The 26,604-nt window shown below is 46.1% G+C and overlaps 1 protein-coding gene across 1 annotated transcript; it reads left to right on the forward strand.

The window, feature by feature from the left end:
- Nucleotides 1-201: 201 nt before the first annotated feature.
- On the forward strand, nucleotides 202-26,108 carry LOC144677754 (lysine-specific demethylase 5B-B-like; the record flags this gene model as incomplete). Its single annotated transcript, XM_078537781.1, has 3 exons — nucleotides 202-584; nucleotides 13,315-13,392; nucleotides 25,986-26,108. Coding segments are annotated over exons 1-3 (348 nt in total), but the record flags the coding sequence as incomplete, so codon positions are not given.
- Nucleotides 26,109-26,604: the final 496 nt, after the last annotated feature.

The raw sequence follows: 26,604 nt of genomic DNA on the forward strand, positions 1-26,604 counted from the left end.
CCTCACTCCCTCCCCTGATCTTTAATCTCCCTCCCTCCCCCCGATCTTTAATCCTCTCCCCCTCCCCCCTCTTGTTGTTGTTGGTGACAGGGCGGCGGCCATTACCTGCTCTGTGTATTGTTGGGCCCGCCCTCAGTGAAGAGGCGTCGGACTCATTTGTGTGCGGCGGTGTTTGTGTGTGTGAGGCGGCCCGGTGAGCTGGAGTTGGGAGTGGAGCCGGATCGGCAGCGGCAGTGCGGAGCGGGCTCAGGGTACGGACTAGCGGCGAGCCGGCTGGGCTGTGTGAGGCCGAGTTCGGGCCCGTGTCTGTGGGGAGGAGAAGCCGGCCGGCTGGGCTAGCGGGCGGGGGGTCTCCCCCCCCCACCATCCCCCCGAGCTCCGGCCGCTCTTTGTCTCGGGGATTGTCGCCGATCGGATTCCCTCAGGTCGCCGCCATCATGTGGATATTTTCCGAGTTCATCCCGCCGCCCGAGTGCCCGGTGTTCGAGCCGAGCTGGGAGGAGTTCACTGAGCCGCTGGGCTACATCAACAAGATCAGGCCCATCGCCCAGAGGAGCGGCATCTGCAAAATCCGCCCGCCCAAGGTAAAGCCCCTTCCAGCCGCTGCTGATTGTAACTGTGGCTCGCTGCGGCCTGGCCTGGAGCCGCTGCTCCGAGGGGAGGCAGCTGGAAACAGGCCCTGGGCTCGGGCAAGCGGCTGTGCTGCATTCCTGGGGCTGTGCACTGCAGCTGGGACATTGCAGAAGCTGTTGCTGGTTCAGCAGTGGGTGACAAACCAACTGTTCTTTCTATTTAAACAGGACAAGTATCGGGGAGAAAATTCCATTCCTCACTTGTAAAGATAGTCATGTAGGAATCAAACTGCACCATTCGGATAAGACAGACAGTGTGAACTCAGTCTCCTTGCATGTGGCCATGAATTTACACAGTTCTGAGCCTTGGACATTGAGCAAATCAAATAAGCAAACTCCTGCTATGTGAAATCATACAATTTTACATCACAGGAGGAGGTAATTTGACAACTTCCACCACCTTGTATATTGTATTCCAGTTCATCATACCTGCTGTGTAAAGAAAAAAACTAATCTTTGCTCTTGTTCTTTTGCTGAATACTTTAAATTTTGCTTCCGGTCACCAACTCTCCTGCCAATGGAATGAAATTAGATTTGCAATCTCTCATAATGTTGAACCCCTATATTGTCCTTTCAGCTTTGTTGCTCTAAAGGGATCAAAGCTTTTCATCCCTTCACATAACTGAAGTCCTTCATTCCTGGTACTATTCTAGTAGATTTTCTCTACACTAGCTTCCAAGCTTTTGACTCTCTGTGCAGTGTGGTGCCCAGAATTGGAAACACTACTCCAGTTGGGATCATGTTTTCTTTTATTCATTCATGGGATGTCCCAGTCTCCGATTACCAGTATTTGATGCCATCCCTAATTCCCTTTGAGAAGGTGGTAGTGAGATGTCTTCTTGAACTGCTGCAGTACCTGTGGTGCAGGTACTTTGCTGTTAGGTAGGGAGTTTCAGGATTTTGACCCAGTGATGATGAAGGAATGGTGATATATTTCAAAGTCAAATGGTGTGTGGGGTTGGAGGGGGGACTTGCAGAGGCTATTGAGGAAGCCTTGGCAAGTTACATAATCAGTGATTTGTAAATTTTTACCATAGCACGCTTGCATTTGTCCTCTGCCTTTTAATAAAGCCAAGGATCCTGTTTGTTTTTTTTAAACTTACCAATTTGTCGTGTCACCTTGAAAGACTTGTGTTCATACACCCACACCCTTTAAGTATGTAGTTGCATTAGCAACTCCTCCAATAATAAGCATCTGTGCCCACATGCAACAAAAGCTGGACAACATCCTGGGTTGTAGTGATGTGGAAAATAACTTTTACTGCACACAAGTGCCAGGCCTTGTCCGTCTCCAACGAGGGAATCTAACCAACTTCCAGGCATTACTGTTGCCAAAACTCCCACCATCAATATGCTGGCCAGGTTGGGGTTTGGGGAAAGTCACTATTGACTAAAAACTTAAAGGGAGCAGCCTTTAGGCCTAAATTTCCCGAAGCCTGTCCACCATGTACAGTGCAGAAGTCAGGAGCGTGAGGAATGCTCTCCACTTGCCTGGGAGTGCAGCTCTGACAACACTCAGAAAAACAATCATAGAAATTCATAGCTTGAAAGGAGGCCATTCATCCCCCTGTGTCTGTGCTGCTGACAAATAACCATTCAGCCTAATCCTACTTGGGTCTTAGCCTTGTAAGTTACAACAGTTCAAGTACATATCCAAGTATTTTTAAAATGTTTTGAGGGTTTCTGCCTCTACCACCTTTTTTGGGCTGTGAATGTAGAACCCATAGAATACCCTGTAAATCTCTTACCCTAAATATACATGTCTCCCCCCTCCCCAAGCAAACTTATGGAACCCTCAAACCAAGGGGAATCGGGCCTTCCTTTTCTTATGATCCCTGTAGAGATCAATAACCTTTTTAAAAGAAAAAGTTTCCCAAATGACCCAACGGACTAAACCGAAGAACAGTATTTCACTTTGACTGTTATGCACCAACCAAAAACATAATTCATACATTGACAGGTAAATGACACTTCAAATAAAGAGGTAAATTTCACTTTAAATAGTTGATGCAACAAAGATACATTGTTCAAGACTGCAGGCACTCCCTCCTCAGCATATAGGGCACTAAACTCAGTCTCTGAGTCCCACAGCCTCTGTAATCCCCAGGTGGAGATTCAGTTCCTATACTCATACAGGAAGAGTTAGGCCCAGACAACAGTATCACCACATCCGATTTCCAGAGGGCCCTAAAAGGCTTGTCCTTCCCAAACTTCGCTGCTGAGCTCCTGAAATCTGCCTTTTGGACTACTTTGTCAGGTATGCCACAACTTCCCACCTCACTGCCTTACACCAACAGTTTCACAGTTCCTGTCCCATTCTCTGAATTCTCCCTGCTTCCTCACAGGATATCTGTGTCTGTGTGAGTGTCTTTGTTTTTTGTACAGGTAGGCTGGAACTCAATACCCAATTACTTGTCTAGTTGCTATTTCCTCTTTTCAATTCTCATCCCAACGACAACCTGAGATCACATGGGCATTTTTCAGAACTCAGATGTTTGCTAGGAATTCCAATAACACCCTTTCCAGTGTGTTCTCTCTTTGGATTTAAAGGGACATTTTAGAACATAAGTGTCTTGCAACATTGAACATTCATGGTGCTTTCCACTCCATCTAGATACATCATAATTGCACACATTTAATTGGGTCTTCCTTCACTCAAGAAGCTCAACAACATCCAGGTCAAAAGGATTGGGTACCCCTTTCACCACCACCTCATTCACTCTCTCGGTCAATGTTGCACCATGCCTGTCGTGTGTGGCATCTTACAAAACGCACTGCAGCAACTTGCCATGGCTTCTTCAACAGCATGTCCTAAACCCGGAACCACTAGAAGAACAAGGGCAGTAGACGCATAGGAACTCCACCACATACAAGCTCCCCATCCCATCCTGATTGGAAATATATCGTTGTTCCTTCACTGTGGCTGGGTGAAAATCCAGTAACAACTTTCCTAGCAGCACTGTGGGTGTACCTGTAGTATAAGGGTGGCAACAGTTCAAAAAGGCAGCTCACCACCACTTTGTCGAGGGCAGTTAGGGATGTGCAATAAATGCTTGCCTTGCCAGCGCTTCCCACAACCTGTGAATAAATTTTTAAAATTATCACTTAGTTTACGTTGTTTAATTCTTCCTATGAAAATGCCTCACTTCTGTTCATTAGCCACGAGTCTCTTGGTGCTCTTGAAGTTTGCTACTGTTTTATTGTTTGCTATATTCCTGAATTTAGTGTCCTCTCTTGAAAGTATGTCCTTTATATCCAACTCTATGCCATAATACCGACCTTTGGGGGACAGACACCACTGTTTTTCAGCCTGGAACGAAATATAATCATTCATCTCTGCTTTACTTTTTCGTAAGTCAATTTTGTACCATACAGCCTTTCATCTCATGCACTTTGGTTTTTCTAACCAGTATAATGTGCCATGCAATACGATCATGACTAATCTACCTCAGCTGCATTTTGCTTCACCCTCCCCATATCCTTCAATTCCCAAGTGTCCAAAATCTACTGATGTCTGACTTGAATGTACTCAATAATTGAGTGTCCTTAGCACTCTGGGGTAGTGAATTCCAAAGGTTCAAAGCACGGTGAAGAAATTTCTCCTTATCTCATTCCAATATGGCCACACCCTTATCTTGAGACTATGACCCTTAGTTCTTGACTCTCCAGTGAATGGAAACAGCTTCAAAGCATGCACCTTGCCAAACCCACTGGGAATTTTGAATGTTCCAATGAGAGAACCTCCCCTTCTAAACTCGAGGGAATATGGGCCTAGCAATATGCAATCTCTTCACAGGATGATCCCTTCATCTGAAAAATCTGGTGAACCTTCAGTGATTACCTCTGAGGCAGGCATATCCTTCCTTGGGCAAGGAATCCAAAACTGCGCACTCAAGAATATAGGAGTACTCCAGGTGTGATCTTGCCAAGGCCTTATATTTTTGCAGTACAACTTCTTTACTCCAATCATCCAATCCCTTTGTAATAAAGACTAACATGACATTAGTTTTCCTAATTGCTTGCTGTACCTGCATGTTAACTTTGTGATTTGTGTACAAGGACATCTAGGCCCCCCTGAATACCAACAATTTGGTCATCTCTCACCATTTAAAAATTATTCTACTTTGCTTACAAAAATGGATAACTTCATATTTCTCCGCAGTACATTCACCTGTCAACATTCTTCCCACTCATTTAACCTGTAATAACCTCTTGTGCAACGCCTTGCCGAATACATTTTGAAAATCCAAATATACTTACTACTGGTATTCTTGCGAAATGTCCTGATGAGTGCAAGACAAAAACCTTCGACATGTCTCTCTTTTTTCAGTAATACTCAAGTTCTGTACTACCAAATGACTATTTGTCTTGGAATATTTATTGTCCACTCTGCAACCGCATCTCTGTAATGGCTATTTCAAACCACGTAATTTCAATCAATGGTATTCATCTATTTTGTTGTGGATGCTTCGCACATTTGAGTATATTTCTACAGTACTTTGCACTTTCAGTATTCAGCTTGCTTCTCTGGTTCTCTATTATGAACCTGACATTTATCATCCTTTTCTGTTTTATTTTAATTTTTATATCTATAGTCATCCAGAGTGCTCCAGCTTTGGATGCCCTCATTCCCCTTCTGGAAATGTTTAGTCTGTCCTCCAAACTGCTTTCTGTTTGTAAAATTACTAATTTATTATTTTACCTATTAATCTTTGGTTCCAATCCATGTAGGTCAGGTCCTTTCTCAACTGGTTGAAATGAGCCCTCCTCCAGTTGAATATCTTCATGTTTGATTGTCCATTGCCCCTTTCCATGACTGCTTTAACCCTAATGATATTATGATCACTGTTTCACAAAGGCTCCTCCATTTCATTCTCCAGAACGAGATCCTTCATTGCTTCTTTCCTCGTTGCATTAGAAACACGATTATGCAAGTTTTCTTGTATGTTTTTCAGGAATTTATCTTGCTTTAACTTTGTTGTTTTCCAAGTCTGTGAGCATAATTGAAGTCCCCCAGCATCATAATTCTGTAGTTCTTGATTTTTTTCCCTGAAATTTGGTTGTACTTTTCTCCTCTATTTCCTTTCCACTATTTGGTGACCTGTGTTATACACAAAGTAGCATGATGGCTCTTCTATTATTCTTTAATACTGACCAAAATCATTCTTTGAAATCTCAATTGCACCATCCTTTTTCAGTGTTGTAACATATCTTTGATCAATGCTGCCATCCTACCCCTTTCCCCCCCCCCCCTATCTTTCCTGAATAAATTGCAATCAGGAATATAAAGTTCTCCATCCTTGCCCTGATTGAGTCCGCTCTCGGTTTATTGCTACTCTATCGCAATCCCATATAGCATTTTATACCTGCAGTTGACCAACTTTATTTATCATACTGGGTGTATTTAAGCAAGTGTAGACTCTTAAACCCATCCTAGTTTCCCTCATATTTTTCCCAGTCCGATCCCTTTTATTTCTGAATGACTCTTTTTCTCTCCTAGTCCTTATTTCTCTGTTACTATGCTTTATCCTGGAGCCTCTCACCTCTGCCAAGTTAGTTCAAACTCTGCCCACACTTATCTCCCCATAAAAACATTGAGTGCAGCCCCTGTTGCGGATGAAAGTTTATTTTGGACATTAGGTCCCTCCTATGATGAACTGATCCCAATGTGCCAGGAAGTGGAAGCCCTCTCTTCGACACCATTTCTCCAGCTATTTGTTAATCTGCCTTTTCTTGTCACTAACATTGGCATTGAAAATAATCCAGAAATTGCGCCTTTGAGGTCCTGCTGTTAACTTCCTCTCTGAAACTCCACCTGTAGGACCACGACTGTGTTCCTTCCTGTGTTGGTTGTAATGTGGGCCATGATTTCTGGCCTTTGCTCTCCCCCTGTACTGACCCCAGAAAAAGTTTTGCATCTGTTCCATAATATCCTTTATGCTGGCACCAGGGAGGAAACACACCATGCAAGATCTTTTGCTACAGCTTCAGCTCCCCAGCTGAACCAAGGTATGCTAGGTTTCCCTATTTTGCACAATAGTTATTGATATTGTCCATCAAGGACACCAACCCTCCTGTTCTCCCAGTTTCAACCCGAACACTCTGGACCCCTGTGCTCTAAACTGAAAAAAAGCACCGTTGATAATCCAGCAATGAGTGCTCTTGCCCTTGGCCCTGCATTAGATTGGCTGTCAATCTTATATGCACCCTGATGTGGGATTAACCACAAGCTTTTGACGCAGAAGCAACAGTTGTGCCAAATGAGCTAATCTAATGCATTAGGAGGGCATGAGCTCCAATCCTGGTAACTCAAACCTGTTAAACAATCCTTGTACCATTTCAACTAATCTGCTTGAAAAAGAAAGTGGAGAATTTTGGGATCTGAACCAATATCCTGTATGAGGAGTTTTTGATTTTTTCCCCCCCACAGGATTTACGGAAAAAAGCTGTACTAATAACTGGTGCATAATTGCAAAAAAAGATCTTGAGTTGATAAGTAAGATGCTAATGTGCTGCCCTTGATGCTGTTTCCTTCATAAGTCAGCAAATTGATTATTTATCATTTATTTCGAATTGAATCTAATGACCAATAGGCTTGGAATAAAGTGGTTGACACAGACATAAAAGTTATGAGTTAGGTTCTATGTTTCTTTTTGGTTCAAATTACACTTTGTTGAAATTATGCCTTGGAATATTGATTTTCTCTTAATGTCACTGCCCCAGTGATTTTGACAATGTTGCCATGAGAGGTAACTCAAATAGATATGCCCATTCTATTGTTAATCTTTTGATTTCATTCTGACTGAAAAGACAGGAATAAAGCAGAATTTACTTAAAAGACGACAAATCTTTTGCAACAGAAAGGTATGTTGAGGCAGAAAAGTACATTTTAAAAAGAAAAGTTAGGAAGCAGAGAGGTTATGTTTAAGGAACATGGCCTATTGAAATGGGGAGGAAGCATATGACATCATAATACAATAAGTACCTATTAAACTAATCATAAACAAGGGGGCATAACCTTAAATTTAGAACTAGATCATTTGGAAGTTAACTCAGAAACATAGAAAGCAGGAGCAGGAGTAGGTCTTTCGGCTCTTCGAGCCTGCTCTGCCTGATCCTCTATCTCAACACTGTACCCCCGTGCTCTCCCCATACCCCTTGATGTGTTTAGAGTCTGGACATCTATCTATTTCCTTCTTAAATATATTCAGTGACTTGGCCTACACAGCCTCCTGTGGTAGAGAATTCCACAGGTTCACCACCCTCTGAGTGAAGATGTTTCTCCTCATCTCAGTCCTAAATGGCTGACCTCGTACTCTGAGAATATGACCCTTGTTCTAGAACGTCCCCAAGCAAGAGGAAATATCCCCCCTGCATCCAGTCTGCCCTTCTCTGTCAGAATTTTATGTTTCAATGAGATCTCCTCTCATTCTTCTGAACTCCAGTGACTACAGGCCTAGTCGGCCCAATCTCTCCTCATACGACAATCCTGCCATCTCAAGAATCATTAAAGTGAACCTTTGCTGCACTCCCTCTATGGCGAGTATATTCTTTCTTAGGTAAGGAGACCAAAACTGCACACATTACTCCAGTTGTAGTCCCACCAAGGCCCTAAACAGCTGCAGAAAGACATCCTTGCTCCTGTACTCCAGTCCTCTCGCAATGAAGGCCAACATCCATTTGCCTTCTTAACTGCTTGCTGCACCTGCATGTTTGCATACAGTGATTGGACACTCAGGTCCCTTTGTACATCAACATTTCCCAATCTATCACCATTTAAATAATACTTTGGCCATTCTGTTTTTCCTACTAACGTGGATAACTTCACATCATGTGCCATGGATTCGCTCACTCGCTCAACCTGTCTAAATTGCCCTGAAACCTCTTGACACCCTCCTCATTGCTCACATTCCCACCAAGTTTTGTGTCATTAGCAAACTTGGAAATATTACATTTGGTTCCCTCATCCAAATCATTGATATATATTGCGAATAGCTGGGGCCCAAGCACTGATTCCTGCGGTACCCCACTAGTCACCAGCTGCCACCCGAAAAAGACCTATTTATTCCGACTCTGTTTCCTATCTGCTAACCAATTCCCAATCCATGCCAATATTACCCCCAATCCCATGTACTTTTACTTTACATGCTAACCTGATGTGGGACTTTATCAAAAGCTTTCTGAAAATCCAAATACATCACATGCACTGGTTCTCCCTTATCTATTCTACTAATTATGTCCTCAAAGAAACTCCGGGTTTGTCTTGTCAAACATGATTCCCCTTTTATAAATCCATGTTGACTTTGTCTAATCCCGTTGATATTTTCTAAGTGTCCTGTTATCACATCCTTTGTAATGGACGCTAGCATTTTCCCTACTACTGATGTTAGGCTAACTGGTCTGTAATTCCTTGTTTTCTCCCTCCCTTTTTTTAAATAGTGGGGTTATATTTGCCACCCTCCAGTCTGCTGGGACTGTTCCAGAATCTACAGAATTTTGGAAGATGACAACCATTGCATCCACTGTTTCCATGGCCGCCTCCTTAAATACCCTGGGATGGAGATTACTGGGCCCTGGGGATTTATTGGTTTGCAGTCCCATTAATTTCTCCAGCATTATTGTTTTAGTAATACTAATTTCCTTCAATTCCTCCTTCTCACTAGACTCTTGGTTCCCTAATGTTTTTGGGAAGTTATTTGTGTCTTCCTCTGTGAAGACAGAACTAAAGTAGTTGTTTAATTGCTCTGCCATTTCCTTGTTCTCTATAATAAATTCTCCCGTTTCAGACTGTAAGGGACCTATATTTGTCTTCACCATTTTTTTTTCTTTTTACATATTTATAGAAGCTTTTACAGTCTGCTATTATGTTCCTTGTAAGTTTACTCTCATACTCTATTTTTCTCCTCTTAATCAATCACTTGGCCCTCCTTTGCTGAATTCTAAACTGCTCCCGATCCTCAGGTTTGCTGCTTTTTCTAGCAACTTTATATGACTCCTCTTTGGATCTAATACTCTGTTTAATTTCTTCTGTTAGCCATGGTTGAGCTGCTTTTCCTGTAGTGTTTTTGTGCCAGAAAGGAATGTATAACTATTGCAATGCATACATTTGTTCCTTAAATGTTAGCCATTGTCTATCCACTGTCATGCCTTTTGATGAAGTTCCCCAATCTGTCTTAACCAACTCACGCCTCATACTTTCGTAGTTTCCTTGGTTTATATTTAGGACCCTAGTTTCAGATTGAACTAATTCACTTTCCATCCTAATGAAGAATTCTATCATATCATGGTTACTGTTCCCTGAAGTACCCCGCACATCAAGATTATTAATTAAACCCTTCTCATTGCACAAAGCCAAATCTAGGATAGCCTGTTCCCTAGCTGGTTCCTCGATATACTGGTATAAAAAACCATCTTGTACACACTCTAGGAATTCATCCGCCACAGCATTATTGCTAATTTGGTTTGCCCAGTCTTTATGTAGATTAAAGTCACCCATGATTACTGTAAGCCCTTGTTACATGCTACTCTAATTTCCTGTTTAATGCCGTCCCCTACGTTACCACTACTGTTTGGAGGAATATAGACAACTCCCACTGTTTTACGCCCCTGGTTGATTCTTCGCTCGACGCAGACTGACTCTACATCTAGATTTTCTGAGCCAATATCCTCTCTCACTATCACACTGATTTCATCCTTAACAACAATGCCATGCCACCACCTTTCCCGTTTTGCCTGTCCGTCCTAAATATCGAGTCCCCTTGGATATTCAGTTCCCAGCCTTGGTCACCCTGAAGCCATGCCTCCATAACTGCAATCATGTTGTACCTGTTTACATCTGTTTGCACTGTTAATTCATCTGCCTTATTGTGAAAGCTCCGTATATTCGGAGCCAGTACCTTTCGACTTGTCTTAACATTTTTGCACATCTTTTTTGGTACTATGGCTGTATTTGCTGCTAGCCCTAGTTTCCTCTGCCTTCCACTTTTGCTTTCTACTTTTCTGTCTTTCATTCCTAATTTGTTTCCCCCTCTTGTGTCTCCCCACTCAGGTTACCATCCCTCTGCCTCTAGTTTAAACCCTCCCTCACAGTGCTACCAAATATCCCTGCAAGGATTTTGGTCCCGGTCCTGCTGGGGTGCAACCCATCCAGCTTATACAGGTCCCATCTTCCCTAGAATCAGTCCTGATGCCTCAGGAATCTAAATCCCTCCCTCCTACACCATCTCTCCAGCCACGCATTCATCTGGCCTATTCTCTTATTCCTGATCTCGCTAGCACGTTGAAATGGGAGTAATCCTGAGATTACGACCTTTGAGGGCCTGCTTTTTAATTTATTTCCTAGCTCTCTATATTCTGCTTTCAGGACCTCATCCCTCTTTTTACCGATGTTGTTGGTACTGATATGGACCACAATCTCTGGCTATTCACCCTCCCCCTTCAGAATGTCCTGCAGCCACTCAGTGACATACTTGACCCTGGCACTCGGAGGCAACATACCACCCTGGTGACATGGCTGCGGCTGCAGAAACGTCTATCTGTTCCCTTACGATAGAATCCCGTATCACTATTGCTCTCCCACTCTGTTTTCCCCTGTGCAGCTGAGCCACTTGTGGTGCCATGGACTTGACTCTTGCTGTATTCTCCTGAGAAACCATCTCCCCCAGCAGAGTGGGAGATGGAACTTGGGGGTTCCTGCACTACCTGCCTAGTACTTTTACTCTGTCTGGTGGCCACCCATTCCCTTTCTGCCTGTGTACTCTTTGCCTGTGACCACCTCTCTGTGCGTGCTATTCATAAAGATCTCATCCTTGCGAATGCTTCACAGTGACTCCAAGCATAGCTCCTGTGCTGAAACACTGATTTTGAGTAACTGCAGCTGGAGGCACTTCCTGCACACATGGTCGCCCTGGACACCAGGGTCTGGTGTGTCTGACTTGCCACATTGCACAGGAAGAGCATTCCACTTGGCCGAGCAGCCCTGCTGTGACTTACCCTTAAATTACTCCCTTTACTTTTACTTCCCCTGGTTAGAGACTATTAAGGACAGAAGAAATAATTATCAGGCCCTACTTAACAAAGCTGCGACTCTTCTTACTGAGGAAAGGTAGAAATTGAAAGGATCACCTACTGCCCTCTTCAGTGAACTCCCTCTCTCACAAAACTCCAACTGAAACTCTAATGTAGACCAAAGCAGCATTCCAGTGCAGACAAAAGCAGCACTGTAGATGGTTTGCTTTCATGCTGTCCGAATCTAGCTTCTGAAACCTGTTTAATCCAGTTAACTAATTTACCAGCTGCAGTTGCAAGCAGAGCCTGTATGACCCCTGTTTTAAAGCTGGAATAAAACTCACCTTCTCCCAACCCAAAGAGCAACTTTCAGTTAGTTGCTGAATTAAAGAAAGATTAGACTTTAGATAGAAATTAACTCTTTAAAAAGTCCATCTCTCACCAAACTCCATCTGAAGCACTCTAATGCAGCACTCCAGGAGGCATTTAGAAGGTAGTGGAAATCTAGACCTCTGTCTGCCAAGAGGCTCTGAATTCTGGGGGTGAATTGAAATTTTCAAAACTGAAATTGATAGATTTTTGTTAGGTAAAATATTGCAATGAGTGGAGGTCTTGTGATGCAGTGGGTAGCATTCCCACCTGTGGGCCAGAAGCTCAGGGTTCAAGGCCCATTTTGGGACTTGATGGCCATGGAATGTGTGTTCGTAACATGGCCGAACAGGTTGCTTGTCAGCCTGTAAATCCTTCCAATATGCTTGATGGCAGGAGATAAGAGAGTTTCCTGGTCAGCCATACTGCAGAAGGCAACAGCAAGCCACTGCAGTATTTTGCCAAGCATAACCATGGACCTTTCCAGTGGAAGTCCATGGTCCGCTTTGGGCATGGTAACTGAAGTAACTGAGGAAAGTATCACGATAAATAGAGTTGAGGTGCAAATGATCCGTGATCTCAGTGGTGGAAACAGGATTGCAGCAACACTGGGGTCGATTGGTGTTTTGGGTTTGGCAGTACGGAGGAGGAGCCCTGTAGGTTACTATAAGCTTCAACACCATACTTCTGTTAATTTACACATATCTCACTTGCTGATACACATAGACCTATGTGCCAATATCATGATCATTCTGCAAGTTTATTAATGGGTCTCTGGATTACCAGTCCACTAACAATACCACTACGCCACCACCCACCCCTGTTTTGTTGCAGTCCTGCTCCAAAAGGTTGTTTATTGATGTTGCCACACACCCCAAAGCGGGGATGTGAGATTGAGTTAAGAGAAACTTGAAAGATTGAGTTTAATTGAGGGGGTTAATGTCTTGCCCCAAAGGTAGCACCTTTGATAATGCAGCACAAATTCAGTACTGCACTGAATGGTAACCTGCATTGGCTACTCAAGTGTCTGGAGTGAGACACAAACTACAGACTTCAGATTCAGATGAGAGTGTACCCACCGAGCCATGGCTGAGACCTTAATAGAATCACCCATTTTAACTTGGATGAATTGGGGAGGAGGGGTGAGTAACAAAACCACATGAATTGAGTTGTCAAATTCACTCTTAGGAGATTGTCTTTAAGCATTGTTCATAAACTGACTGTTTTAAACATTTCCACTTGCCTATGAGGAGTAGATGTAGACTTTACTTGAGTTAGAAGCTTTCAATGTCCTTTTCCTTTTCAGGATTGGCAACCACCTTTTGCCTGCGAGGTGAAAAACTTCCACTTCACACCCAGAATACAGCGACTCAATGAGCTGGAGGTGAGAAGGAAACTGCACTGTGCCTGATGAAACTTGACCAGATTGTTAATGAATTTAAAAAAGCAAAACACTGCGAAGACTGGAAATCTGAAATAAAAACAGAAAATGCTGAAAACACTCAGCAAGTCAGGCATCTGTGGAGAGAGAGCGAGTTAACGTTTCAGTTTGTGACCTTTCAGAACCCAGAGCAGAGGCATTGAAGGAGGAGGAGAAGGATGAGAAAGAGGAGGATGATGGGTAGAGGGTGAAGGGGGTTGGGAGGTGGGGGAGAAAGAGGAGGAGGAGGAGGTGGTGGTGAGGGTAGGGGGATGGAGGTTGGGAGGAGGGAGCAGGTAAGAAGAGGAGGCGGCGGGTGGGACGAACAAAAACACAAGAAATAGGAGCGGGAGTAGACCACATGGCCCATCGACCCTGCTCCACCATTCAATACGATCATGGCTGATCTTGGCCTTCCATTCCCCATATTCCTTCCTCTCCCTGAGACCCCAAAATCTATCTATCTATCCAGCCTTAAATATATTCAACAATAGAGCATCCACAACCCTCTGGGTAGAGATTTCCAAAGATTGAGTGAAGTATATTTTCCTCCTCTCAGCCCTAAATGATCAGCCCCTTATCCTGATACTATTGCCGCTGTGTTTTAGACTCCCCAACCAGCAGTAGACCCAATTTATTCACCCCGTCATTATTTATTCACCTTCTCAATATTGGACAAGCTTCTAATCAAGTCAACCTTCGATGTACTGCCTCAAATGCAAGTATATCCTTCCTTAAATATGGAGACCAAAGCCATACTCCATATTCCAGATGTGGTCTCACCAAAGCCGCCTTTATTCCTGCACTCCAACCTTCTTGCAATGAAGACCATTTGCCATCCTAATTGCCTGCTGTACCTGCATGCTTACTCTGCGTTCCTTGTATGAGTATACCCAAGTCTCTTTGAACATCAACATTTACAAGTTTCACAGGTTTGAAAAAATATTCTGCTTTTCAATTCTTACAACGAAAGTGAATAAGTTCACACATCCTGACATTATACTCCATCTGCCATCTTGTTGCCCACTCACTTAACCTATCTGTATCTCTTTGAGGTCTCTCTGTATCCTCCTCACAACTTAGATTTCCACCTATCTTTGCACCATCAGCAAACTTTGACACATTACTCTCTGTCTCTTCATCTAAGTCGTTAATATAGATTGTAAGGCCCCAGCACTGATCCTTGTGGCACTCCACTGGTCACAGCCTGTTAACTTGAAAAAGCACTGTTTATGCTCACCCTCTGCTTCTTGACCATTAACCATCCATGCTAAAATATTACTTGACTCCATGAGACCCATTCTGATTCTACTTCACCATCTATTGAGGCCAGATCCTTTATCACTAATATCCTTATGTCATGCTTTACTTACCAGGGTTACCCTCATTCCTTTGCCATTCGGTCTGTCTTTCTTCAATATTGTGAACCCTGGAATTTTTTTTTCCCCGTCCTTGATCACCCTGTAACCATGTCTGTGTTGTGGTGATTCAATCTAAACCATTTATCTCTATTTGTGCCGCTAGTTCATTTGTCTTATTGCAGATGCTTCGTACATTTAGCTAAAGAACTTTTAAATTCATTTTGTTACTTCTATTCCCTGCAATAACATTATTTGCTGATGTACAAATTATGTTAAACTCTGTCCTATTCTGCTTGGCTTTACTCATTGTGACACTGCTCCATTGCCCTCATCTACACACCTGGTCACCTCTTTGAAAAATTCAGTTAAATTGGTCAGACATGACCTCCCCTGAACAAAACCATGCTGGCTGTCCTTGATTAATCCCTGCCTCTCCAAGTGTAGATAAATTCTGTCCCAGAGAATTGCTCCTAATAGTTACCCCACTACTGAGGTTAGACTGACTGGCCTGTAGTTCCCTGGTTTATCCCTTCCTCCCTTCTTGAATAACGGTACCACATTGGCTGTCCTCCAGTTCTCTGGCACCTTTCCTGTGGTCAGAGAGGTATTGAAAATTATTGCCAGCGTCCCTGCTATCTCCTCCCCTGCCTCACTCAACAGCCTGGGATACATTTCACCGGGGCCTGGAGATTTATCTACTTTTAAGCCTGCCAGGCCACTTAGGACCTCTACCCTTTCTATATTAATTTCTTTAATTATGTCACAGTCCTTGTGCCTGATTTCCATACCCATGTCGTCCCCCTCACTTGTGAACACCGACACAAAGTATTCATTTAGAACCCTATGTTTTCTGGCACCACACACAAATTACCACTATGGTCCTTAATGGGTGCTACTCTTTCCCTCTTTATCCTCTTACTCTTAATGCACTAGTAAAATAACTTTGGATTTTCCTTTATTTTACCTGCCAATGTTTTTTCATGCCCCCTTTTTGCTCTCCTAATTTCCTTTTAAAGTTTCCCCCCTACATATTCTATATCACATCCTCTCGGGTTTCCGCTGTTTTGAGCCCTCGGTATCTGCCATAAGCCTCCCTTTTTCTCTTTATCCAATCCTGTATATCCCTCGACATCCAGGGTTCCCTGGATTTCTTTGTCCCACCCTTTGTCTTTACTGGAATATGTTGGCCTTTACTCTCCCTATTTCCTCCTTGAATGAGTCCCACTGCTCTGATGCAGATTTACCCTATAAGTAGCTGTTCCCAGTCCACTCTGGCCAAATCATATCTGATCTTATTAAAATCGATCCTCCCCCAATTTAGAACTCTGATTCCTGGCCCATCCTTGTCCTTTTCCATAACAACCTTGAATCTAACGGAGTTATGATCACTATCTGCAAAATGCTCCTCCACTGATAACCCTACCACTTGCCCGGCTTCATTCCCTAAAATTAAGTCTCTTATAGGACCTTCTAGGTACTGGCTTAAAAAGCTCTCCTGGATGCGTTTTAAGAATTCCGCTACCTCTTAACCTATCACACTATGACTAACCCAGTTAATGTTGGGGAAGTTGAAATCCCCCACTATTACTCCCCTACTATTTTGACACTTCTCTGAAATTTGCCTACATATCTGCTCTTCTATTTCTCTCTGACTGTTTGGGGGCCTATAAGTACACTCCCAGCAATGTGATTGCTCCTTTTTTGTTTTTATTTTTTGTTTTGTTTTTAAGTTCTAACCATATGGCTTTATTTGAGGAGCCTTCTAAGATGTCATCCCTCCTTATTGCTGTAATTGATTCCTTGATCAATATTACAATACCCCCTCCTCTTTTACCTCCTTCCCTGACTCACTTGAAGACCCGATATCCTGGAATATTGAGCTGCAAACCCTGCCCCGCTCTCAACCATGTCTCTGTGACAGCAATGACATCATACTTCAACTTATCTGCCTTATTCGTCACACTCCTTGCATTAAAATAAATACCATCCAACTTTGCTAAGCTCCCTTGTGCCTTAACTGGCCTATAATTTCTATGCCTTCCAGACTCACTTGCTCTCTCTTCTAATTTTGGCTGTGCATCTCCCCTTGCTGAACCTCCTCTCAGGATCCCATCCCTCTGCCAAGTTAGTTTAAACCCTCCCCAACAGCACCAGCAAACCTCCCCGCAAGGATGTTGGTCCCATTCCGGTTCAGGTGCAACCCGTCTGCCTTGTACAGGTCCCTCTGCCTCCAGAAACGGTCCCAATGTCCCAGAAATCTAAAGCCCTCCCTCTTGCACCATCTGTCCAGCCACGCATTCATCTGGACTAACCTCCTGTTTCTATACTCATTAGCATGTGGCACCAGGAGTAATCCAGATATTACTATCTTTTGAGGTCCTGTTTTTTAATCTGTGTCCTGGCTCCCTAAATTCTGCTTGCAGGACTTCAACCCCCCTTTCTACGTATGTCGTTGGTACCAATATGTACCACGATCTCTGTCTGTTCGCCCTCCCCCTTTTAGAATGCTAGAGTTCAGTGACATCTTTGACCCTGGCACCAGGGAGGCAACACACCACCCTGGAGTTACATCTACGGCCGCAGAAACGCCTGTCTGTTCCCCTTACTATTGCTCCTCCCCTCTTCTTCCTCCCCACCCTGTGCAGCTGAGCCACTCAGTGCTATGGCTGTACTCCCCAGAGGAACTGTCACTCTCACCATTTTCCAACACAGACAAACGGTTCTCAAGCGAGATGCACCCTGGGGATTTCCTGGCTACCTGCCTGACACCTTTCTTCTGACTGATGGTCACCCATTCCTTCTCTGTCTGCACTTCCATAAGCTATGGGGTGCCCACGGAACTCAGCCTCGCGGATGCACCTCAGTGCCTCCAGCTGCTGCTCAAGCTCCGATATTCGGAGCTCAAAAAAAACCCTTGCTTTAAGTTAAATACAGTAAAAAAAAAAATTAAATTATTTACGTCCTTTAAATTAAAACTAGAACCCTTAGCTTAATATATTTTAATCTGGAGAAAAACACTTACCAATCAGCTCTCACCTTTGTGCTGATGTCACTTTTTGAAGCTTCCCCGCACTCGCGCTGGCTCCGATCTCTCCGCCGCTGTCTTGTGATGTCACTCTTGTTATTTTCAACAAGAACTGACTGCAGGACACTCTTCCCAGACTGCTTCACGGCGATGCTGACTGCAGGACACTCTTCCCAGACTGCTTCACCGCGATGCTGACTGTAGGACACTCTTCCCAGACTGCTTCACCGCGATGCTGACTGCAGGACACTCTTCCCAGACTGCTTCACCGCAATGCTGACTGCAGGACACTCTTCCCAGCATAGTCTCCTCACTCCATGCATTCCCTTAGTCCTGCTTTTTTTCATTTATTCATAGGATGTTGTCATCACTGGCTGGGACAGCATTTATTGCCCATCTCTAGTTGCCCTTGAGAAGGTGATGGTGAGCTGCCTTCTTGAACCGCCGCAGTCCATGTGGTGTGGGTACACACTGCTGTTAGGGAGGGATCTCCAGGATTCTGACCCAGCGAAGGTGAAGGAATGGCGATATATTTCCAAGTCAGGATGGTGAGTGGCTTGGAGGGGTGCTTAGTGGTGATGTTCCCATGTGTCTGCTACCCTTAATGTTGAAGGTGGTGGATGGGGTGCCAATCATGCAGGCTGCTTTGTCCTGGATGGTGTCAAGCTTCATGAGTGTTGTTGGAGCTGCACTCATTCAGGCAAGTGGAGAGTATTTCACCACACTCCTGACATGTGCCTTGTAGATTTTGGACAAGTTTTGGGGAGTCAGGAGGTGAGTTACTCGCCACATGATTCCTAGCCTGTCACCTGCTGTTGTAGCCACAGTATTTATACAGCCCTGATGATTCATTCCCAAGTTGCAATGCTGACTCAATTGCTTACTACAATAATTAACACCTACTCAAGTCAATCACTTACTGCTGAATGACAGCTAATGGTCACTTCCAGGCAGGTCCTATTTGAATAACCTGTCATAGATTTAACTCTTAATCTAATTTTAAATTTGAGAAAAATTTAACAGAATTTACCAGTTGAGCCAAACACCCGACTTCGCAATTGGTCCATGACCCACTCAGGCATAGCCTCTTCTCCACCCTTCCACCTTCCCCCACCCCTCCTCCTTTTCTCCTCTTCCTGCCCCCCATCTTCTCCTCTTCTGCCCACCCACCTCCTTCTCCTCTTCTCCTCGCCCCCCTGCTTCTCCTCTTCTCCCCGCCCCCCTCCTTCTCCTCTTCTCCCCGCCCCCTCCTTCTCCTCTTCTCCCCGCCCCCTCCTTCTCCTCTTCTCCCCGCCCCCCCTTCTCCTCTTCTCCCCGCCCCCCCTTCTCCTCTTCTCCCCGCCCCCCCTTCTCCTCTTCTCCCCGCCCCCCCTTCTCCTCTTCTCCCCGCCCCCCCTTCTCCTCTTCTCCCCGCCCCCCCTTCTCCTCTTCTCCCCGCCCCCCCTTCTCCTCTTCTCCCCGCCCCCCTTCTGCTCTTCTCCCCGCCCCCCCTTCTGCTCTTCTCCCCGCCCCCCCTTCTCCTCTTCTCCCCGCCCCCCCTTCTGCTCTTCTCCCCGCCCCCCCTTCTCCTCTTCTCCCCGCCCCCCCTTCTCCTCTTCTCCCCGCCCCCCCTTCTCCTGTTCTCCCCGCCCCCCCTTCTCCTCTTCTCCCCGCCCCCCCTTCTCCTCTTCTCCCCGCCCCCCCTTCTCCTCTTCTCCCCGCCCCCCCTTCTCCTCTTCTCCCCGCCCCCCCTTCTCCTCTTCTCCCCGCCCCCCCTTCTCCTCTTCTCCCCGCCCCCCCTTCTCCTCTTCTCCCCGCCCCCCCTTCTCCTCTTCTCCCCGCCCCCCCTTCTCCTCTTCTCCCCGCCCCCCCTTCTCCTCTTCTCCCCGCCCCCCCTTCTCCTCTTCTCCCCGCCCCCCCTTCTCCTCTTCTCCCCGCCCCCCCTTCTCCTCTTCTCCCCGCCCCCCCTTCTCCTCTTCTCCCCCCCCCCCTTTCCCCTCTTCTCCCCCCCCCCTTTCCCCTCTTCTCCCCCCCCCCCTTTCCCCTCTTCTCCCCCCCCCTTTCCCCTCTTCTCCCCCCCCCCTTTCCCCTCTTCTCCCCCCCCCTTTCCCCTCTTCTCCCCCCCCCTTTCCCCTCTTCTCCCCCCCCCCTTTCCCCTCTTCTCCCCCCCCCCTTTCTCCTCTTCTCCCCCCCCCCCTTTCTCCTCTTCTCCCCCCCCCCCTTTCTCCTCTTCTCCCCCCCCCCCCTTTCTCCTCTTCTCCCCCCCCCCCCTTTCTCCTCTTCTCCCCCCCCCCCCTTTCTCCTCTTCTCCCCCCCCCCCCCCCCTTTCTCCTCTTCTCCCCCCCCCCCCCCCTTTCTCCTCTTCTCCCCCCCCCCCTTTCTCCTCTTCTCCCCCCCCCCCCTTTCTCCTCTTCTCCCCCCCCCCCCCTTTCTCCTCTTCTCCCCCCCCCCCCTTTCTCCTCTTCTCCCCGCCCTCCTTCTTCTCTCCCCGCCCTCCTTCTCTCCCCGCCCTCCTTCTTCTCTCCCCGCCCTCCTTCTTCTCTCCCCGCCCTCCTTCTTCTCTCCCCGCCCTCCTTCTTCTCTCCCCGCCCTCCTTCTCTCCCCGCCCTCCTTCTCTCCCCGCCCTCCTTCTTCTCTCCCCGCCCTCCTTCTTCTCTCCCCGCCCTCCTTCTTCTCTCCCCGCCCTCCTTCTTCTCTCCCCGCCCTCCTTCTTCTCTCCCCGCCCTCCTTCTTCTCTCCCCGCCCTCCTTCTTCTCTCCCCGCCCTCCTTCTTCTCTCCCCGCCCTCCTTCTTCTCTCCCCGCCCTCCTTCTTCTCTCCCCGCCCTCCTTCTTCTCTCCCCGCCCTCCTTCTTCTCTCCCCGCCCTCCTTCTTCTCTCCCCGCCCTCCTTCTTCTCTCCCCGCCCTCCTTCTTCTCTCCCCGCCCTCCTTCTTCTCTCCCCGCCCTCCTTCTTCTCTCCCCGCCCTCCTTCTTCTCTCCCCGCCCTCCTTCTTCTCTCCCCGCCCTCCTTCTTCTCTCCCCGCCCTCCTTCTTCTCTCCCCGCCCTCCTTCTTCTCTCCCCGCCCTCCTTCTTCTCTCCCCGCCCTCCTTCTTCTCTCCCCGCCCTCCTTCTTCTCTCCCCGCCCTCCTTCTTCTCTCCCCGCCCTCCTTCTTCTCTCCCCGCCCTCCTTCTTCTCTCCCCGCCCTCCTTCTTCTCTCCCCGCCCTCCTTCTTCTCTCCCCGCCCTCCTTCTTCTCTCCCCGCCCTCCTTCTTCTCTCCCCGCCCTCCTTCTTCTCTCCCCGCCCTCCTTCTTCTCTCCCCGCCCTCCTTCTTCTCTCCCCGCCCTCCTTCTTCTCTCCCCGCCCTCCTTCTTCTCTCCCCGCCCTCCTTCTTCTCTCCCCGCCCTCCTTCTTCTCTCCCCGCCCTCCTTCTTCTCTCCCCGCCCTCCTTCTTCTCTCCCCGCCCCCCCCTCTCCCCGCCCACCCTCCTTATCCTCTCCCCGCCCACCCTCCTTATCCTCTCCCCGCCCACCCCCCCTTCTCCTCTCCCCGCTCCCCCCCCCATCCTTCTCCTCTCCCCCTCCCCCCCCCATCCTTCTCCTCTCCCCCTCCCCCCAAGTCTTGCTGCATTTGGACATGGACTGCTTCATTGCCTGAGGAGTTGCAAATGGTGTTGAACATTGTGCAATCATCAGCGAACATCCCCACTTCTGACCTTATGCTGGAAGAAAGGTCATTGATGAAGCAGCTGAAGATGGTTGGGCCGAGGACACTACCCATAGGAACTCCTGCAGTGATGTCCTGGAACTGGGGTGATTCTCCTCCAGCAACCACAACCATCTTCCTTTGTGCTTGGTATGACTCCAACCAGTAGGGAGTTTTCTCACTGATTCCCATTGGCTTCTTGATGTCACACTCGGTCAAATGCTGCCTTGATGCTCAGGGCAGTCATCTCACTTCACCTCGGGAGTTCAACTCTTTTGTCCATGTTTGGACCAAGGCTGTAATGAGGTCAGGAGCTGAGTGGCCCTGGCGGAACCCAAACTGAGCATCAGTGATCAGGTTATTTCTGAGTAAGTGCGTCTTGTAAGTGCACTGTTGACGACCCCTTCCATCAATTTGCTGATGATCGAGGGTAGACTGATGGTCTGGTAATTGGTTGCGTTAGATTTGTCTTGCATTTTGTTTACAGGACATCGCTCGGCAATTTTTCACATTGCTGGGTAGATGCTAGTGTTGGAGCTGAACTGGAACAGTTTGGCTGGGGCACGCAAGTTCTGGAGCACAAGTGTTCAGTGCTATTGCCAGAATATTGTCATGGCCCACATCCTTTGCAGTATCCAGTGCCTTCAACCGTTCCTTGATATCACGAGGAGTGAATCGAATTGGCTGAAGACTGGCATCTGTGATGCTGGCGACCGACCACTGGAGGAGGCTGAGATGGATTACCCACTTTTCACTTCTGGCTGAAGATTGTTGCAAATGCTTCAGCCTTACCTTTTGCACTGATGTGCTGGGCTCCCCCATCATTTCAGATGGGGATATTTGTGGAGTCTCTGATTCTAGTGAGTTGTTTAATTGTCTACCATGATTCACGTGACAGGACTTAGATCTGATCCATAGCTTGTGAGATTTCTTGGCTTTGTCTATCACATGCTGTTTATTGCTGTTTTCATGTTGTAGCTTCTCTTGGTTGATTCTTCATGTTTAGGCATGCCTTGTGCTACTCCTGGCATGCTCTCCTGCACTCTTCACAGGGTTGACCCCCTGGTTTGATGGTAATGGTAGAGTGGGGGATTTGCCAGGCCGTGAGGTTGCAGATTGTGGTTGAGTACAATTCTGCTGTTGCTGATGGCCCACAGTGCCTCATGGATGCCCAGTCTTGAGTTGCTAGATCTGTTTGAAATCTATCCCGTTTAGCACAGTGCTAGTGCCACACAACACAATGAAGGGTACCCTCAATGTGAAGGTGGAACTTTGTCTCCACAGGGCTGTGGGGTGGTCACACCTACCAATACTGTCATGGACAGATGCATCTGTGGCAGGCAGGTTGGTGAGGATGAGGTCAAGTATGTTTTTCCCTCTTGTTGATTCCCTCACCACCGGCCGCAGACCCAGTCTGGCAGCTATGTCCTTTAGTACTCGGCCAGCTTGGTCAGCCGTGGTGCTACCGAGCCACTCTTGGTGATGGACATTGAAGTCCCCCACCCAGAGTACATTCTGTGCCCTTGTCATCCTCCGTGCTTCCTCCAAGTGGTACTCAACATGGAGGAGTACTGATTCATCACTGAGGGGGTGGGGGGCAGTTGGTGGTAACCAACGGGATGTTCCCTTGCCCATGTTTGACCCGGTGCCATGAGACCTCATGAGGTCTAGAGTCAATGAGGGCTACTTCCTCCCACTGTACGCCACCTCTGGTGGGTCTGTCGTGTCAGTGGGACAAGATATACCCGGGGATGGTGATGGTTGTGCATGGGATATTATCTGTAAGGTATGATTCCGTGAGGATGACTATGTTAGGGCGTTGCTTAACTAGTCTGTGAGACAGCTCTCCCAATTTTGGCACAAGTCCCCAGATGTTCGTGAGAATGACTTTTCAGGGCTGGGTTTGCTGTTGTCGTTTCTGGTGCCTAGGTTGATGTTGTGTCATCTATCCAGTTTCATTCCCCCTTTAGCCTTTGTAATGTTTGATGGCCATTTCAGAGGGCAGTTAAGAGTCAACCACATAGCTGTACATCCAGAGTTACATGTAGGCCAGATTGGATAAGGACAGCAGATTTCCTTCCCTGAAGGACATGAGTGAACGAGATGGAGTTTTATGGCAAACGACAATGGTTTCATGGTCACTATAACTGAGATTAGCTTTTTAATTTGAAATTTAATTGAATTTAAATTCCAGATTTGAATCTGAGCATTAGCCTTGGTCTCTAGATTACTGGTCCAGTGACTTTACCACTACACTACCGCCTTCCCTAGCTTAGAGACCAAATAAAAATCATCAGATAGTGGAGGTGAAAAAGAAGACAAAACGCACCTCCTTTCCCCTCAGTACCAAACTTCCACTAATGATGTCAGGACCTTGTTAATGAAGCACCCTTTGAGGCCACCTGTGTGCTGCATTCTCTGCATGCCCCACACCTTCCCTAGAACTGGTTCCAACGCTCCATGAAAAAGAAACCACTTCCTAAAATCACTGTATTCACCAAGTGCTGAGCTTCTTAATCTTATTTTATCTTTAGCCTCTGGCTGGGAGAGTAATCCATGGGTTGCCTTGAAATTCTGTTCCAAAGCCCAGTTTCTAATATCAATTCATTGAGCAGGACTTCAGGCTTTTCTTTGCCTGCATTGTTGGCTCTCATTTGGATCACGATAATTGGTTGCTCTTCCTCCCCTCTATAATCTTTTAGAAATGTATTTATTCTAGCACTGAGATGCTCACTGGACTGTGGAAGATTGTGTATATCTCTTATTGAGCCTTCTATTACAATTACATTCCTTTTTTTATTCTTTCACAGGATGCAAGCTTTGCTGGCTAGGCCAGCATTTGTTGCTCATCCCTATTTGCCCCTTGAGAAGGTAGTGGTGAGCTGCCTCCTTGAACCGCTGCAGTCCCTGTGGTGTAGGTACACCCACGGTGCTGTTAGGGAGTTCCTAATTGAAATGCAGACCTTGCCCGCTTTTGGTAATTGTATCCACTTGATTGTCCTGTCCAAAATTCTGATACTTCCCACAGGAAAGCCAGTGTTTCAAACTTGTTGGAGGTGTTCCTGTACTAACCCATTCTTCCTTGCCTACCCTGACCTGTGGATCATTACTACTCCTTTTGTCTAACTGTTAGCTTCTCATTGCTCAATAGGGTCTCTACCTTTTAAACCCCTGGTCAAGAAGGTGCTTTCCCTCCCTGATGTTGGCAGATTTCCAGCTGTCTCAAGGCCTGTGACCCTGAGTTCCTGGAATCTCAGTTGTAGATACCGTGCACAGATATGTTTGTCTGAGTCAGTGTCTACTACTCAAATGCCACATTTTGTAAGAATTGTACATCACCATCTTTCTTACGTTGCCAGGGTTAAAGAGAACTTGCTATTGGCTGGAGAAGAACTTGGAATGGGAGGGGAATAATCCAGTTGTTGTGGTTCACGTATGGAAGTTCTTACTCTAGCCCTGTACTCCGCTCCTCCCTGGACAATGTTGTTTTCCTTGCTCACTATGGAAAAACGTTGGAATAAGGACTTGAAATTTTATTTTAGGTTATTTGGTTTTTTAGTAAAGTTACGGATGAACTTCATTTCGTTTGCACACCATCAGTTAGTTGGACAATGTTTGCTTGAGGTGGAATACATTTTATAGCTCGAGTATCCTTCCGTAAATTCAGAAACTGTTCACATCTAAACTCCGCACTCTTTTTGAACCTCACCGACCTTTGGCACAGGAAGTCTAGCTATTTGTCTGCAGTGTTTACGTTGCAATATTTGTGGTGAGTATGTCAAAAGGAAACTTATTACAGGTACCCTGTATTTATTATTCAGTGATACATCTTACTTTTCTAGCCACTTTATTTACTTCACACTAGCTACCTTAGGCTATTGTAATGTAAGTTTATATCCGAAAACCCAAATTAGCCAAAATCCAAAATGCAGTTGGCTCCGAGGTTTTCAGATGAAGGATACTCGACCTGTATATAATTCAACTGCACAAAATTCAGATCAATATGCCAATTTTTCAATGTAGATTTATAAATTAATTTTGTGAAGAATGTGCTGAGGTACAAAGAAAACCTGGATATAGTGTTACACTTGAGAGATTGTGAGATGTATGTAAGAGTTTCATTACATTTGTAGATACTCGTATATGATGTGTGTACTATTGCTTCCTACTCTTTAAAGATTGACAAGTTATAATACTAAGCTGGAACTGTCACCTGTCACATTACTGATGAAAGTGTGTTATCTTTTCCCTGCACCCCACTGAATAATATTTCGCCAGCCATTTTTTTCTCTGACTGAAATATATATTGTCTCCCATTAGAAGTATATTTTGCATGATAGATTATAATCATTGATTATCTAGCCTATGAATACTTGCATTCAAGTTTTTACATTAAGGTTCAGAAAGCAAAAGTCCTGTTGTTAGGTTCATATGGCACTGAAATGATTTCTGAGTTGTACAGATTTTCAATTACATTGCCAACTGACCGAGGTGTTACACTCTTTCAGGCACAAACGCGAGTGAAGTTGAATTTTCTAGATCACATAGCAAAATTCTGGGAACTGCAGGGATCCACGCTGAAAATCCCACATGTGGAAAGGAAAATGTTGGATTTATACACGCTCAGTAAGGTCAGGACAATTCTACATTTTTTTTTTGATGTTTATTTTCAGCACAGCAATTATAATAAGAACTAAAATTAAGTGATCAGAATGCCCTGTATATGTTTTCATTCATTCATGGGATGTAGGCAATGCTAGCTACACCAGCATTTATTGCCCATCCCTAATTGCCCTTGAGAAGGTGGTGATGAGCTGCCTGCTTGAACCGCTGCAGTCCATCTGGTATAGGTACACCCATAGTGCTGTTAGGAAGAGAGATCCAGGATTTTGACTCAGCAACAGTGAAGGAACAGTGATATATTTCCAATTCAGGATGGTGAATGGCTTGGAGGGAAACTTCCAGGTGGTGGTGTTCCCACCTATCTGCTGCCCTTGTCCTTCTAGATGGTAGCACTCATGGGTTTGGAAGGTGCTGTCTAAGGAGCCTTGGTGAGTTGCTACAATGCATCTTGTAGATGGTACACATTGCTGCCACTGTGTGTCGGTGGTGGAGGGAGTGAATGTT

This window comes from Cetorhinus maximus, unplaced genomic scaffold (genome assembly GCF_964194155.1).
Source record: "Cetorhinus maximus unplaced genomic scaffold, sCetMax3.hap1.1 HAP1_SCAFFOLD_2986, whole genome shotgun sequence".
Taxonomy (NCBI): domain Eukaryota; kingdom Metazoa; phylum Chordata; class Chondrichthyes; order Lamniformes; family Cetorhinidae; genus Cetorhinus; species Cetorhinus maximus.